Source organism: Trichechus manatus, unplaced genomic scaffold (assembly GCF_000243295.1).
Source record: "Trichechus manatus latirostris isolate Lorelei unplaced genomic scaffold, TriManLat1.0 scaffold00015, whole genome shotgun sequence".
Taxonomy (NCBI): domain Eukaryota; kingdom Metazoa; phylum Chordata; class Mammalia; order Sirenia; family Trichechidae; genus Trichechus; species Trichechus manatus.
This window is the reverse complement of record NW_004443951.1, coordinates 26,531,681-26,548,520: the sequence shown is the minus strand read 5'-3', so window position 1 is coordinate 26,548,520 and position 16,840 is coordinate 26,531,681. Positions and strand designations below refer to the sequence as shown.

The 16,840-nt window shown below is 51.3% G+C and overlaps 1 protein-coding gene across 1 annotated transcript in view; it reads right to left on the bottom strand.

Moving 5' to 3' along the window:
- Positions 1-1,558: 1,558 nt before the first annotated feature.
- Positions 1,559-16,840, bottom strand: part of NKAIN1 (sodium/potassium transporting ATPase interacting 1) — a 53,485-nt gene continuing 38,203 nt past the window's right edge. Inside the window, exons 2-7 of the mRNA XM_004372109.1 lie at positions 7,657-7,794; positions 5,216-5,296; positions 3,316-3,513; positions 2,496-2,556; positions 1,748-1,851; positions 1,559-1,612 (exon numbers count right to left, since the gene is read on the bottom strand). Of these exons, the coding sequence (XP_004372166.1) occupies positions 1,559-1,612; positions 1,748-1,851; positions 2,496-2,556; positions 3,316-3,513; positions 5,216-5,296; positions 7,657-7,794 (636 nt within the window). The remainder of the gene's footprint in view (positions 1,613-1,747; positions 1,852-2,495; positions 2,557-3,315; positions 3,514-5,215; positions 5,297-7,656; positions 7,795-16,840) is intronic.

Below are 16,840 nucleotides of genomic sequence, written 5' to 3'. Positions count from 1 at the left end.
GCTCCATGGCACAGCACTGCAGATGGGACAGTGGTGGTGGGGGTGTGGTCCTAGCCTCAGGATATTTGGCCTTACAGAGTAGGAAATCCTAGATCCAAGGGTGGAGAGCGAGGGCAGAGTGGTCCCCATGGACAGGCTCAGGTGTGCAAATGGTTTGCACTGCCTGGGCTCCCTCCAGTTTCCCTGTCCCTCCCATCCTCCTTCCTAACCCAGGGCCACTCCCATTTCACAGACTGGGATACCGATGCCTGCCCCTTCTGTTCATCAACCGATGCACAGATTGCAGGCTCCTCAGGGGTGTCTGTGGAAGGAGGCAACAGAATAAGCTCTCACCTCTACACTACTCCAAGGAAAGGTGGGGGTACCTGCCCTCCCGATACCCCTCATGAGCCACACTCCCATTCTGCTCTTCAGAACTCCTCAGGGCTTTAGAGGTTGCCTCTGAACACTGGAGTGGTTATTGGAGTGATCTGTAAACGCTTCCACTCTGGATCCACAGGTGTTCCAACTGGTGAGGTGGATGAAGCCTTCTGGGGTTGACGGAGTTGCTGAGGGTAGGGGATCATAGGTGCCGCCAACCCAGCCTCGGGGACCTGAAACTGGTGGGGCAGTTGGGCTGTGGCCCCCCTTTTTTAGAGGATAGAGTTTGAAAGGTTTGCCAAGGGTGGTCAGAGGCTGAGTCTCAGAAGACTTCCCTGTGGGTCAGGCTGAGTTCAGGGCTCTGGGCTCCGTCCATCTGGTTCCCAACAAGAGAACGAGTATATTGCTTTAAGAGAGACATTGGCAAATGGTGGCAGTGGTGTGTGTGTGTGTGTGTTGGAGATTACATGGGTTCTAGAGTGTCCAAGCTAGAAAGGGGTTGGAAATGGAATTCAGAGACCAGCCTCTGGATTTTGGAGTCTGAAACGACACAAAGTGCACTCTGTTCAAGGCCTGGCTCCACCGAACACCTAACTGTGTGGCCTCAAGCAAATTGCTTCTCACCCCTAGACCTCAGTTTTCACATATGCAAAATGGGAACAATAATTCCAGCCTGGCCCAAGGAATTGAGAGTCAAATGAGAAGGCTAGAAAGTGTTCCACCTGCTAAGGGATTATTTAAATTATTTAGGGTGGGAAACTGAGGCCCAGAGAGGACAAAGGCTTTGCCAAATGTCACACAGAGTCAGTGATGGAGTTGCGATTAGAACCTAGGACTCCTGCTCTCAGTTCACAGTGTCTTTCCTCAGGGCTGGTGAATGTGTGTTGCGTCTGTCCTTCCTGCTGTTTGTCTCTGGACAGAAAGCAGGATGTGGGGTGAAGGGTGAAAGGGAGAGGCAGGAGGAAGAAGGAAGGAAGCCCCAGCACAAGCCAAGGCTGTGATAAAAAAATACAAACCCCTCGACCCCCCTCCCCAAACCCGCCCCGCCCCACCCCTGAAGTCCGGGCTGCAAAGGGCCAAGTACAAGTCCGCTTTTCTGGCTGCAAACCCAGGCCGAGCCGCGCAGGCTGCAGTCGCTCCGACAGCCGCCAGGGGACGCGCCTGCCCACCTTGGCCCGAGCTGGCGGTCCGCGTCAGTTCAGCCGCCAAGGGCGCGGCGCCGGGGAGGGCGCGGGGCAGAAGCTACCCCGACCTGGAGGAAACAAAGACGGGTTGGGGGTTAGGGAGTAGACCCCAAAAGTATGGAGGCGGAGAGACCCGGCTGCCCTCCCTCCTCCTCCCTGCGCTTCTTTCCCCCAACATTAACATCCCTGTCCCTCCACCCCACTCTGCTCCGCGCCGTGACCCACGTGTACAGAGGCTGCAGTTGTAAATGCGACGTCTTCTGGGGCGCCTGGTAACCGTAGGAGTCAAAGCCACCGATGAAGTCAACTGTGGACGGGGAGGTGGGGCATGATTAGGGGTGTGTCGGGTGGGGGGGCAAGGTGTAGGAATCTGGGTCCTGATAGGGAAGAATCTGACGGGCAGGACCCTCAGCCCCTGGAAACGAAGCCAAAGAAGCAGGCGGTGGCGTGGCTCTGAGGGCCAGATCCCAAGAAGGGCCTTACAAGCGGGGTGTTGAGGCTAGATCCTGAGGGATGGGCCTCCGAGGGCCGGGAGGAGCCCAACCTGCAGTAGGTCAAGCCCTGAGAGGGTGGAGTCTGAAGGGCGAGGCTGGCTTATCAGGGAGAAGGCCCGGGGCGGGCGGGGACGGTTGGGCGAGATTGGAAAGGGGCTGGGCCAGGCAGAGGTGGGGTTTGTAGAGCCCTCAGAGGGGCAGAGCCTAAGTGAGGCGGGTATGGCGGCGGTGCTGGGGCCATGGAAGGGGACCCTGGACGTCTGGGCCCCAGCCTACGATGCGCTGGCTATGCAGATTCCCACCCATTCCTGCCGCCTCTTGTTTCCCCTCAGAGGGGCCCCTGGGCGAACCCGGGGTCCCTCCCGGGGCAGCCCCTTCGGGCCCCTGTCCAAGGTGCTGAAGACGCGGGGTGATGAGCAGCCAAGCCTCCCCACTTCCCTAGGGGCCCCACACTCACAGCTGTCCTCCTCCTCCAGGAACACTTTGCTCACGTAGCAGGCGAACACAAAGCCGAACAGCTAGGGGAGGGGACAGCACGTCAGGGAGGGAAGGAGAAGAAAGCCCGTCCTTGACTCCTGCCAGGCCCTTTCCGCCTGGCTGGGGGGATGGGGTGTCAGGATGAAGGCAAACCCATAACAACTTCAAGTTAGATGATTGCACCTTAGTCAAACATACCTGGTTCCATTCTCTGTTCTGAGAGTCTGAATTTGGACAAGTAATTACTTTACTTCATTACGCCTCAGCTTCCCCAGGTGGACTTGGGCAATACGGTATAGGGTTGTTAAGAGGATTATGAGACATTACTTGTGTAAAGTGCCCAGGACAGGGCTGGCCCAGAGTACCTCTTCTAGAAATGGGAACTATTACTATTTCGGAACCGTTTTCACATCATTAAGCACTTTAACAGCCACTGTCTTATTTTATTCTGAAAACTCTATGAGGTGAGCATTGTCATTCCTCTTTGCAAACAAGGAAACAAAGTTGGAGAGGGCACGTGACTTGTCCAAGGTCACACCTCAGGGGTATTGGAGATTCAAACCCAGGAATGACTCATGGTTGGATGTATCATCCTATTCATTAGATCTGCTCACTCCCTTCATGGGGACTGGAGCAGGGGTGGAGGGAGATGGTACAAGGTATGGACACAGGCCTGGGCAGGATAGGCAGGCTGGAAGACCCAGATTTATCCCCATCTTAACCAGGGCTTGACAAAGGGGCTGGAGTGGAAGCCTCTACCTCTGGGTGTGTGTGTGAGATACCAGGACAGGAGGACTCACTGCCAGGAAGATCTGCAGGGCGCTGCTGAGTGCCTCGATGTAGGGATAATCAAGCAGGCAGCCGGTGACAGAGATGACATGGTGGTCCTCCAGGGCCAGGCGGGAGTTCAGGACAGGTGTCACTAGGCAGCCTGGACCATTCTCCATCCACCAGGAACGGTGCAGGGATGTGTTGAAGGTCATGATGAAGTCCCGGTCCTGGGGGCAGAGGGGCCTGGGATACTGAGCAAGGAGGAGAGAGGGATACTCCCCAGGTTCCAGGAGGCCCTATATAAGGCCTACTTCACACCTGAACTGTTACAGCAGCCTCCTTGCAGGGTCTGATTGTGGAGGGTATAGGAGTCTGCATCTGGAAGTCCACATTTGGCCAGTAGGTGGCGCTTGGTGACCGTGTACGCATCACTTTTCTCTCTCTGAGAAGGAAGGGGACGGTGCTGACCTACAGGAGTCCCCGACTGGATGGGGCATTAACAATGATCAGGTCAAACTTCCCACCCATTGGTGAAATCCTCAAAACAGGCCCCTTCACGGCCCATTTCGCCTCTCTACTGCTCTCCTTGCATGGGACCCTGGGCAAACCTCTCATTTCTTGGATCCTCGGTCTCTCCATTTATTAAATGGAGACAGGGCTAGCTTAAATCAAAAGTTCTTAACCAGGGGTGCACATCCATTTATTCATCAATCCACTCACTTACTCAGTTAACAAATATTCACTGTGTGCTGATCAGGTGCCTAGCACTTAGATGTGTGGTATTTCATCCCCTCAGCAACCACATGAAGTTGGGGTTGGAATTGTCTCCACTTGACAGATGAGGAAACAGAAGCTCAGAGAGGTTAAGCCACTTGCCCAGGGTCACACAGTAAGGAAATGTTACAGCTGGGATTGGAATCTATCAGGGTCAAACTACAAAGCCAATGCTTTTATTCACATATTTTTGCCTCCCTTAACTCTGAAAAGTGAAGTTATGTCCTCCTGGGCTTGGTCTTCTCCAAGCTAAATACTCTTCACTTTCTTTAATAGTTCTCCATGTAACATAAACCAAATCCGTTGCCATCAAGTTGACTCCAACTCATAGCGACCCTATAGGATAGAGTAGAACTGCCCCATAGAGTTTCCAAGGTTGTAAATCTTTTATGGAAGCAGACTTCTACATGTTTCTCCCACAGAGCAGCTGGTGGGTTCAAACTGCCAACCTTTCGGTTAGTAGCTGAGCGCTTAACCACTGTGCCAGCCGGGCTCCTTCCATAGGACATAAAACCAAAACGAAACCAAACTCGTTGCCCTCAAGTCGATTCCGACTCACAGCGACCCTACAGGACAGAGTAGGGCTGCCCCATAGGGTTTCCAAGGAGCAGCTGGTAGATTCATACTGCTGACCTCTTTGGTTAGCAGCAGAGCTGTTAACCACTGCACTACCAGGGTTCCCCAGAGGACACAGTCCCCTCAATTTTCCCTGAACAAACGCTTAACTAGTCTCTTATCCTTTGACAAAATATTGATCAGAAGTGGGCCCAACTCTCTGTGGTTTAGGCAGTAAAAGTGCCACGGCACTTTTGCATCCCTTGCTCTGAACACTCTACCTCTATTAATGGGGCCTAAGAGTTGCTTCTGGGCCACCACATACTGTTAGTTTTTACTGAGCTTGTGATCAATTGGGACCCCCAGCCCATCTTCACACAAACTTCTGTTCAGCCTTATCTGCTCCATCATTTGTTTTGAAGAAATGGAGAGGAGGCCAGAAATAAAATGTTAGGGTGGGGGCCGGGGAGAACAGATTATTTGGGTGTGTAGAGGGAGGTCTCTCCAACAGACGATGCCCCAAGCCCACACCACACTTGAGCCCTTGGGGTAGGGAATGAGAAAGCTTTATCCTATGGCACTGACAGGCCTGAGGCTTACCTGGGACAGCTGTCCAACCTCCAGGTAGAAGCAGATGATAAATGCATTCCAGCCAACCCAGAGCACCAGCCAGGCCGCATACTGGGGAAAGCAGAGGGGGGATCAGGGTAGGGCCTAGGGTAATGGGGATGGATGTGTCAATGGAGACAGAGCTCAAGGACTGGGGAGACTTTTGCAGGGGTATTATGACAAGACCTCACTCAGGCTGCACTTTATAGCTTACAAATCATTTTTACATCCACTCAGTCCTTACAACAGCCCTGCAAGGTAGGTACTGTCCTTTCTTTAGAGATAAGTCACTTAAGTCCAAGATCACACAAGTAGGAAGAAGTGGAGTTGACGGCTAATCCTATCCACTCTGCAGAGAACAACACCCACTAGAGCAGCAGTCTCTAGAATGTATCAGAATCACCTGGGGAGTTTGTTAAAAATGCAGATTCTTGGGTCCCACCTCTAGACACTATTGATTTTGAATCTCTAGGATGGAGCTCAGGAGTTTTTTAAACAATCCCTAGGGGACTGTGACATGGATGACACATTCAGAGACACGTTCTATATGGTAAGCCACTAGAGGGCAAGGACCTTGCCTGCCTTATTCACCACTGTAATGTGGTGCCTAGCACACAGCAGGCACTCAGGAACGGATGGATCAGCCAAGAGCTATAAGAAGTGGCTTAGAAAGTGTTGCATGTCAGGCCACAGCAGGTGATTGGAAGTGGTATGTCAGAAAGCCTGAGGCAGGGGACAGATATTTTCTAGAGGGGGTGGGAGAAATGGGAGACCTCTTCACTTCCTAGGAAGAAGGCTTGATTCTTATAAGTGGTTGTGATCTTTTGTGAGAAGGTAAGTAGAGGCAGAAATTTAAGGATGCTGGGAACTCCAGATTAAAAGAGACAGGAAGTTATCCCACAGCCTGGTGCCCAAGTATGAAAGTACAGCATCATCTCACACATGGCTGTGGCTGGTAAAGCCTGGGTGTAAGGGATGAGACAGGTGGGGTCAGGGCAACAGGTGAGGTCTGGAGAAAGGCTGGGGTGAGTAGACCACACTGAGGCTCCAAAGATGCAAAGGAAGTCTCAGTCTGGGCCCTGGAAGCTCTCACTATGTCACTCCCTTCCCTCCCCTCCTTGCTCTGGGAACTACACCTGTGTGACCCAGGCCAGTCGCTGCAGCCCCAGCAATCCTTCCCTCTGGCTGGCTGGGGAGGATGGCGACGGAAGGGTCTGGGAATGGCCCTTCGGTTCTCCCACATCCCGGATGTAGCCGGTTCTGGGGAGAAGAGTACCCTACCCACGGCAAAGGGCTAGGGAGGAAGAGGTTACAGTAGCTTCGGGAGCTGGTTATTTCCACTCAAGTCCTGTGCCTGTGATTCCAGCGGCTGTCCCCTGGCAGACAGTGATGTTCACAGCGGTGCCTGGGGCTTACCTGAGAACCAGAGAGAAGGGTCCTCTTATCTCAGGTGAGAGAGGGCTTTGGAAGGGCCCTGTTCACCTGGCCCCTTGGATCTTAGCCTGTGGGAGGTGGGGGAAGTCCTAGAATGAGTATGAGTGGGCTCTGGTGACAGCATGACATTGTTATCGTGGGTGTCAAACATTTATGTAGTATATCTACCCAAAAGCCTTTTCCCTCAAGAGAGGCATGTGAATAGATCACTGTGGAATAGCAGGGGACATGGGTGAGTTTAGCTGAAAACAGGAGCTTGACAGCGACCATGGGGGCCAGGGCTTGGAATGAGGAAGAAGCGGGAGGGAGCTGGGGATAAAATCTGACCCCTGGGATTGGAGTGCAGGTAGACACTGACCTCAAAGCCACACCCGTCACTTTAGACCAGATCCTCAGTGAACATTAGCCAGCAGGGACCGACACTAAGCCGTCCTGAAGGGTCAAATCCATCATGGCAACCAGCTGACAAGAACATGCTTCTGAGAAAGTAAAGACAAAGCCCATCCCTGGTTCGTCTCTCACTCTGGCTTACTGAGGCAGCATGGTGACGTGGCAAGGGCCTTCCCTCTGGATCTGATGCTCTAATTCTTGCTCTGCCACTTATTAGCTGTGTGACCTTAGGAAACCTCGTAACTTTCTGAGCCTCAGTTTCGTCATCTGGAAAATGGAGTGGTAAGACATACCTCACAGGGCTGTTGTAAAGATGAGAAAAAGCAGGCAAAACTCTTAGCAGCACGGTAGGCACTCACTAAATGATATATCTTGTTAATATCTGGATTGTCACCCCAGGAAATTCTTCAGGAAAAATACCAACCTTGTCTCCGCTGAGCAAAGATGCATTGGGGTTTGGGCATCCACCCCACCAGCCAGGCTGGAGCCAAGACAGAGCAGGAGTCTGGGTGCCCGGGGTGGGGGGCAGTTCTGGCTGGAGGAGCAGGGAGGGATGGGTAGCAGTGAGGAGAAGAGGCCAGCTGGGGGAGGGATTCGGTGAGCCGTACCAGAATGAGGTACCGGGAGCGGTACTGCACTGTGCCAAAGATGCCCAGGATGACTGCCATGATGTGCAGGAAGTTGGCTAGGATGGGGGCCCACTGGTAGCCCAGGAAATCAAAGATCTGCCGCTCCAGGGCAGCCACCTGTGGGGAGAGAGTAGGCTGAGGCCATGGTCACAGGGACTCGTCCTTGACCCTGTGGAGCAGGTGACACCAACTACCATGGTGACGAGGAACCATGGTCTGATTGTACACGAGTCCCAGAGCCATCCAGCATCTGAGTACCAAAGGGATGCTGGCAGGTGGGGGCAAACCTGGGTGGGAAGTGCAAAGCCCTGGTCATCACTTTGGGACAGGCTAAAGAGATCTGGGAGCTGGGGTTTAGAGATCTGGGAGCCAGGGTTTAGAACACCTTCCTCTCCTCCAAGGAAGCCCTCCCCACTACTAGCTCAAGCTCTTACACCTTCCACATGTGGAGCTGTCAGCCAGTGCAGTTGGGATCCAGACCCTATCTCCCAGCCCAAGCCCAACAGCTGAGCCATGGCCCTGGAGGGCCCAGGGAAGTCTCTGAACCTAAGTTACCTCCTCCAACGACCCCTATCTGGAGGTTGCCCTGGCCCATTAATTCTTTCCATGATGCAAGGGGTCACAGAGAAAGGGCTTTTCTTCCCTCCCTTCTGTGAGGGAGCTGCAGTAGATTGCAAAATTCTTCAAAGCCTTCCTTTCCCCATTTCCACGCTCTTTGATAGTACCCTTCCACGCTCTGTGCTTGGTCATGTGACTTGCTTTGCTTAATAAGTCCTGAGCAAACACGATGCAAGCAAAGGCTTGAAAAATGCTTATGTATTGGAGCTTGCCCACTTGCTTCACTTTTAACACAAAGACCACTTTGTGAACAAGCCCAGGCTAACCTACTGGAGGATGAGCGGCTGCATGGAAGAGAACTCAGGCACCCCAGCTGACAGCCAGTCAACCATCAGACATGGGAGTAAGGCCATCCTAGATCATTCAGAAACCAGCCAACCCATCAGCAGACCACAGACACACAAGAGCCCAGACTAGAAGAATCTCCCAGCTGACCCAAAGAACTATGAGCTAAATAAACAGTTGTTCTAAGCCACTAAGTTGTGGAGTGATTTGTTATGCAGTAAAAGCTAACTGATACAGGAGTCAATCAACACCCCTTCCAAGCAGCCACTTGGTTCAATCTTTCAGCTGATGTATTTAGGAACAAAGGTGCCAAGGATACTTACTGTTTTTTTTTTAAATTGTACTTCAGGTGAAGGTTTACAGAACAAATAGTTTCTCATGAAAACAGTAGTACACATATCATTTTATGACATTGGTTAACAACCCCACGACATGTCAACCCTCTCCCTTCTCGACCTTTTTTTTCTTTTGGTGAAAATATACATTAACCAAAGATACACCATACTTACTGTTTTTGACTGTCTAACATCCCTTCTTCTGGTAACAGAATCTACCTATGTTTAGGAGAACCACCTCCCTCACACTCTGTCCATGTGCCTTGGGTGGGACTGACTCCATTTCTAGTTTTGGGGTGGGCATGAGATCCTGGCCTGGCCAAATAATCAAAGATACAGTGATCGGTTCAGGGGTGGGTACTCACCCTGGGCCCTGGCCCCGCAAATCACCCTAGATATTTGCTGGAGCAATCAGGAAACAGATGCTCTCTAACTGAATGGGTATGGTGTCAGCTTGAAGCTCCTGGTGGCTGTCTTTGCCACTTCAGGGGGGCAGCCTGCCTGAGGAGGAAGCCACAACTGAGGGACAGAGAGCGAGCGAGGGAGCAAGAGTGAACAAGTGAGAGGAGTGTCTTCCTGACATTGTTTTAGGTCCTGGATCTAGCCATGCTTAAAGCTATTTCTCTCCTCTTGTACTTCTGATTTCTGTCACTTGCAACCAAGAATCCTGACTAAAATAGGAAGGTAGAGAAGAGGGTCTGGCTGGGGAAGGAGGGTGAAGATTCTGATGAAGTGAGAAGGCCCCAGAAGCCTTTTTCCTGGCAGGGAGGTAGGAGGTAGAGCTGATGCTGCCAGACAGATGGCAAAGCTTGGGCAGAGACCAAGGAAGCTGCAGACTTGGGCAAGGGGGTAAAGGGAGCCTAGTGGTGCCAGACCCAATCCTGGCATCTACCCATCTGGCGCCAGCCTGCGTCTTGCTAGTGACTCTCCTCCCAGGGCTCTGCAGATTGTAAAGAGCTTTCCAAGTTCATCTCTCACTGGATACTCTTTGGCAGAAAGGCAGGGCTGGGATCATTATCTTATTTTAAAGAGAACAGGAGGCTCAGAGAGGGGAAGTGACCCGCCCAAGGTCACACAGCAGGTTGGTGGCAGAGCCAGGCAGCCATTCTGCCTTTCTCTGCCACCTGTCCCATCTTGACACAGATGCACCATCTTTCCCAGTTGGCACTGGCCTGGAAGTCAAGAGGTGTGGGTTCTGGTGGAAGGTTTACCACTGGCTCTTCAGTGACCTTGAGCAGGCCACCTTTCCCCTGGGTCTCAGGCTCCTCTTTCGTACATAGCGTGCACTGGACTAGATGGTCTCCAAGAGCCCTTCCAGCTTTGATGGCAATGGCCTGCTGACCTTGGGGGAGAAACTCCCCAGGCTTGCTCAGGGCCCGCTGCCAAGGTCTTTGTGTGCTGCTCCCTCTCCTGAAGGCTCCTCCCTCACTTCTGTTCTTTCCCCTTCCACCCTGACCCTAAAGCCACGGGAGCTCTGGTGGCCTGGGGTCTAGCTTGATGCTCTCGCTCAGCTGGCACCTGGTCCTAGGGGAGAAGTTCCCCATCAGAGGATGGAGGAGACTGTGACAGAGATGCTCAGGCTCATGGTGTAGCTGGGGAGAAACCCCACCAGATATGCACGCCTACTACGTGACGTTACCACCACCCTCCCCGGCCCCTGCTCAAGGACCTTCTGTTTTCCCCATGACTTCACTGACAGACGGAGCAGCATGGATAGTTTAAAAAAAAAGAAGAGAAAACTTTGGAGTCACTTAAACTCCAAGTTCAAACCTCAGCTCTGCTGTGTGACTTAGGGCAAGTCACTTTCCTTCTCTGAGCTTATTTCTTTGACTATAAATAAACCCATTGTGATCCAATGATTCTGACTCCTAGTGACCCTATAGGACAAAGTCAAACTGCCCCATAGGGTTTCCAAGCAGTGGCTGATGGATTCGAACTGCTGACCTTTTGGGTAGCAGCCGAGCTCTTAACCACTGCGCCACCAGGGCTCCTTGACTATAAATAGGGAAGATAATCCCTCTCCTGAGAAGTTGTTGTGATAATATAGTGACATCACATAAACTAGCAGACAATTAGACTTAATAAAAACAAAAATCAAATCAAATCCATTGCTGTCAAGTCGATTTCGACTCATAGTGACCCTACAGGAGAGAGTAGAATTGTCCCATAGGGTTTCCAAGGCTGTACTCTTTACAGAAGCAGACTGCCACATCTTTCTTCCACAGAGTGGCTGCTGGGTTCAAACCACCAACCTTTCAGTTAGCAGCTGAGCACCTTAACCACTGTGCCACCAGGGCACCTTATATTTAATAAATGGAGGCTAATTAATAGACGACTTATCTAAGCGTCTTAGTTTGGCCCTGGAGGCCTGCTAGGATCTGGCTAAATCCTTTAGTCTCGTCAGCTCCTGCCCCCAAGCAGCTGACATGACACTTGACGTCCCATCTCCTTTTCTCCAAGTCCTCCTTGGTCTTCACAGTGCAGCTCAAATCCCCCTTTTCCAGGAGGACCTCTCTGACTGCTCTGGCCCAAAGGGATCTCTCCTTCCACTGAACATGGAGCACCGGCTGTCCTTGTCACCTAAGGATATTGAGCAGCCACCCAGCCATCCCTCCAGCCTCCCATCCACCAATCATTCCTCCACACCCCACCCACTGCCATTATCCATCCCTCCAACCTCTGATATTCCCTCATCCACCAGAAGTCCTCATTTATTCATTCACAGAACTTTCAGTGTCGGGTTCTGAGCTGGCACTGGGGCGCTGAAGTAGGAAGTCACAGTTTCCACCCTTTGGGAACTCAGAGTCTAGCAGAAGAGATGGATGGGCAATCCGACAGTGACAAACCGTTGTAGTCAACGCTACAACCCAGGCCTGCAGCATGCTGTCTCTCTCTCTCCAATGGTGAGCGCAGAGATAGATTTTAAATATATCTTTTTTAAAAACTGAGATTCAGTGTCTTATAGGTAACCTCAATTCTAAAATTTTTGGTATTTTCAGTTAGAAAACCAAGTCAAATATCTCAGGACTTCTGCTTCCACAACAGTGATGTACAGATAATTAACAAATAAGGATGAAAACAGAATTGGAGAAAAACTTTCCCCATCTGGCTGCACCAGCTTAGAAAGGATAACCTGAGGACTGTGGTGATTGTAAGTCACCCCTGGCCTCGGTGTGTCTTTGTTTCTTTGAGGGGAGGAATTGTGTGGAGGCAACAGCAACCTACCCTTTTGTAACAATTTCAATGCACGTGCACTGAGGAAAAGATTACTCTGGGGATATTTATACCAGGTCAGCCTGCAAGCCAGGTCAAGCTAGCTTCTGGAATCTCTCTCCCAACAGGTCTGTATGAAAACTCCTGTGGGCAACGGATGCAGTCTCCTCCCTGATCTCCTGGCCACCCCCTCACCCCAACCCTCCTGCTCCAACAAGTGCTTTTTCTAAAATACAAATCTGGTCTGGCCACTCTGTCTTCAGTGCAGCCCAGAGAGCTTGGGGCAAACTCTATGGCATCTGGGCCCACCAATACCCCAGCTACACAATACTCCAGGCATGCAGGCCCCCAGTCCCCCAGCCCCCCATGGACCAGCCATGCAAGACAAGTCCCCTTATTGTCAGTCCCAGAGTGACAGATGAGAGCAAGCCACCCAAGTCTCGCAGCCCTGTCTCCATCTGTCAATGCCCAAAGAGCAAGTTCCACATTCCTGCCCCTCAGTCCTCTACCCTTGACCTCCATAATGCTCTGAAGCTTTCTCCTGACCCAGTCCCCTCTGACCCCTTGCATATGTCCCTATGAACCAGAAAGTGCCCCTATATCCTCAGACCCTTCCCTGAAAAAAACTGAGATTCAGTGTCTAATACATAATCTCAATTATAAAGTTACTGGTATTTTCAATTAGAAAATCAAGTCAAATATCTCAGGGCTTCTGCAGATAATTAATAAGGATAAACACAAAATGTCCTTTGCATGTTACACCCAAGGAAGCAGCTTTCCTTGCAGCCTTCTCGAGTGATTCTGCTTCTCTTCCCTCAGTCCATGTTCCTTGGGCCCAAAGGTGGGGTTGGTGCCCTCTGGGGTCCCAAGCTGCTTGTAGAACTGTATGGCCCTGTGCCCCTGAGGCTCTGGCCTTATGGGTATACCACCCTCTTCCCTGCTGGTCTCAGCATCCTCCGGCCTCCAGATCATGTCTCTTCTTTGAAAATGGGTTTGGCCCCTATATCATCCTGGTTGACTTCCACATCCGGGAGCCACCCCATTCAGCACTTTGACCTCCCAGTCTCGCAAACTCCTCTCCCATGACCTTCCACCCATTCCTCCTTATCAATGGCTACTCTCTGGGCTGCGCCATCATCCGTAACTGCTCTGCCTCCAAATCATCAGTTCGACAGGCCCCTCTCTGACCACCCCAGCTCACTTCCCAACACCTTTCATGATGATGGCTGTAGTCTCGGGCATCAGATTCCCCGTCTTCGCCCCTCTATTCTCTCCCATTCTGCAGACCTCTCCTTTATTCACATCCCAACTCACGCTGCTGGAATCCCACGATCTCTTACTTCAGGGGTGCCCTAAGCTTTACCCAGAGCCCAAACTCCCTTGGGCGTCTATCTTTTCGTCACATCTGTCAGGAAAACCCACACCTGGATAAACCCAATTGTTTGTTTTCCCAGTGCCTGCAAAGAAGCCAAGTGTTGCTGGAGAAAGTCACTTCACAGGGTTGACTAGGTCCCCACAAAGTGAATCACTGACTTCAAGAGTATTCCCAATATCCGACCAGGTTTCTTTGGAAAACTTACTCTCTCAATGGCTATCTCAGATCTTCTTATTGTCCTCAACCCCTCCTCTCCCCCCAGTGATGATCTCGACTCCCTCCCAAAACATTTTGTTGTTGTTGCTAAATGCCATTGAGTCGGCCCCCAACTCATAGCCACTCCATGCACAATAAGATCAGATGGTTGTGATCCATAGGGTTTTCATTTGCTGATTTTTTGAAAGTAGATTGCCAGGTCTTTATTTCTAGCCCATCTTAGTCTAGAAACTTTGCTGAAACCTGTTCAGTATCCTAGCAACATACAAGCTTCCACTGACAGATGGGTGGTGGGTGTGCAAGAGGTGCATTGGCTTGGAATTGAATCCAGGTCTCCAGCATGGAAGACCCTGTTTTCTCCTGTCTTCTCAGGAGCTCATACCATCTACCATCCCTTCTCTCTTAGAAGCTCAACTTCTTCCTCTTCCCAGGATCCTTCCCACTGGCTCCTAGACACCCAAAAGATTCTCCCATTTAAAAATAACCCCTTCATTCCCCTTCAGCTAATGTTTTATTTCTCTAACACTGTCACAACTAAAACTATAAAAGGGGTCCATACCTTCACCTGCCACTCACTCTTCTGCCCCCTATAATGTGGTTTTCTGCTCAGCTACTGAAACGGTTCTTGCTGAGGTCATTAGCAACCTCCAGGTAACTAATCCAGCAGATGAGTTTCAGTCCTCATTTCCTCGCCTCACCTGAACTCAGGTGCCCTCTCCCCTCTTCTCCAGCTTCTAGAGGCAGGATGGTCCAGTGGGCAATAGAGTCCATCTGCCTAGGTTAGAATCCTGGTGCCACTGGCTAGTACCCAACTCTGGGCAAGTCATTTAATCTCCCTGTGCCTCAGTTACCTTGCCAACAAAATGGGGATAATTCACAGTACCTCCTTAAACTGTATCCCCCAGAAATGTGTGTCAACTTGGCTAGGCCATGATTCTCAGTACTGTGTGGTTGTCCTCCATTTTGTGATCTGATGTAATTATCCTATGTGTTATAAATCTTAACTTCTATGATGTTAAAGAGGCAGGATTAGAGGCAGTTATGTTAATGAGGCAGGACACAATCTACAGGATTAGATTGTACCTTCAGTCAAACTCTTTTGAGATATAAAAGTGAGAAGCGAGCAGAGAGGAGAGGGACCTCATACCACTAAGAAAGAAGAATCAGGAGCAAAGCATGTCCTTTGGACCCACGGTCCCTGCACTGAGAAACTCCTAGACCCAAAGGAAGACTGATGACAAGGACCTTCCCCCAGAGATAACAGAGAGAAGAAGCCTTCCCCTGGAGCTAGTGCCCTGAATTTGGACTTCCAGCCTCCTAGACTGTGAGAGAATAAATTTCTGTCTGTTAAAGCTATCCACTTGTGGTATTTCTGTTATAGCAGCACTAGGTAACTAAGATACTCCCTCATAGGGTTATGAGGAGAGTCAGTATGATATAAAATTTTATTCTTCCTTAGCACTCCCTGACCTCCCCTCCCTGCTTAACTTTTTTCCATGGCCCTCATCGACTAACATGCCACCCACTCTGTATTTACTATCTGACTCCTGCATTAGAAGGCAGGCTCCTTGAGGGCAGGGAGTTCTGCCTGTGCTGTTAACTGCTGTATTTCCAGTGGCCAGAGCAGTGCTTGGCACATTGTAAGTGCTAAAAATTAAACTCACTCTCCGCCCTCCCTGGCCCCTTTTGCGATTCTGGTGCAGTTCAACCTTGGGTGCAGCCCAGGCTCCTAAATATTAGAGTGCCTCAAGGCCACATCCTGGCCTCTACATGTTCCACACATCCCAGGAAATGCATCCTAGGAAACTTGGCCACCTGCTCATGCTTTGGCCTCCAGCCCCTTTATACCCAACTGCCCAGTTTGACGTCATTAACTCAATACTCCCAAAGCTGGTCCATTTCCATGTTTTGGGCCCACATCCGCCCTGTTGTATGAGCTAGCAAACCGCACCTGAACTTTAGGTCTGCTCTTCTCCCTGCTCCCTCACCCCCATGACCAGCCTGTCATCAAGTCCTGGCTCTTTGATCTTCTAAGTCTTACACCTGGCCACTTTTCTCCATCCACCTTCATCCTCACCTGGCTGATTGCAATGCCAGCCTCCTCCCGCTAGTCTACTTCAGCCTAACCCGCCCCTCTCCTCTCCAGAGTGAGGCCTCCATGGGGCTCCCCTGCTGCCCCTCCCCCTGCCCTCAGCTCCCTGCCCCCACCTTGATTATTTATTTATCGGGTAGCTGCCAGCTGATGGGGATGCAGTTGCCATGGGAACCTTCAGCCCCGAGTCAGGGCTGCCTCTGTTCTCAGTAGGATGCTCTTGTCTGTCTAGACGCCAACCCCAGGTGGGGGGCGGGGGGTGAGGGATGAATAATGCAGATGGGCCCACCCCAGCTCCGGAAGCAGGCTTGGGGAGAGGCTGGGGAAGGGGCTGGGCTCAGGGCCATGGAACCCATCAGAAGCCTCTTGTGCCCAAGCCCTTGCCAGCCAATTTTGCAAGTCAACTACTTCCCTGGCCCAAATTCCAGCCATGTCGCCATGGGGCCTTAGACACAGAAGTCAGGCTGTCTGGGGAATGGCAAAGGTGGTGCCCCTGAAGATTCTGGAGAAGGGTTTAGTCTAGCCTGGTACTGACCCTCTTAATGACTTTAGTTCACAGAGGGGTGAGGCAGGAAGAGATCTGGGGTCAGTGAATCACTAACTCACTTGTGTGACCTTAAAAATCCCGTTGCCTCCAAAGGACTAATGGACCACAACTACCACGGCCTCCACCAGACTGAGTCCAGTACAACTACATGGTGCCCGCTACCACCACTGACTGCTCCGACTGGGATCACAACAGAGGGTCCTGGACAGAGCTGGAGAAAGATGTAGAACAAAATTCTAACACACACAAAAAGACCAGATTTACTGGCCTGACAGACTGGAGAAACCCAGAAGTATGGCCCCTGGACACCCTTTTAGCTCAGTGGTGAAGTCACTCCCGAGGTTCACCGTTCAGCTGAAGATTGGACAGCCCCATAAAACAGGACTAATGAGGCACAGGGACAAGGACTAGAAGGCAAGAGGGGACAGGAAAGCTGGTGATAGGGAGCCCAAGGTTGAGAAGGGACAGTGTTGACATGTCAT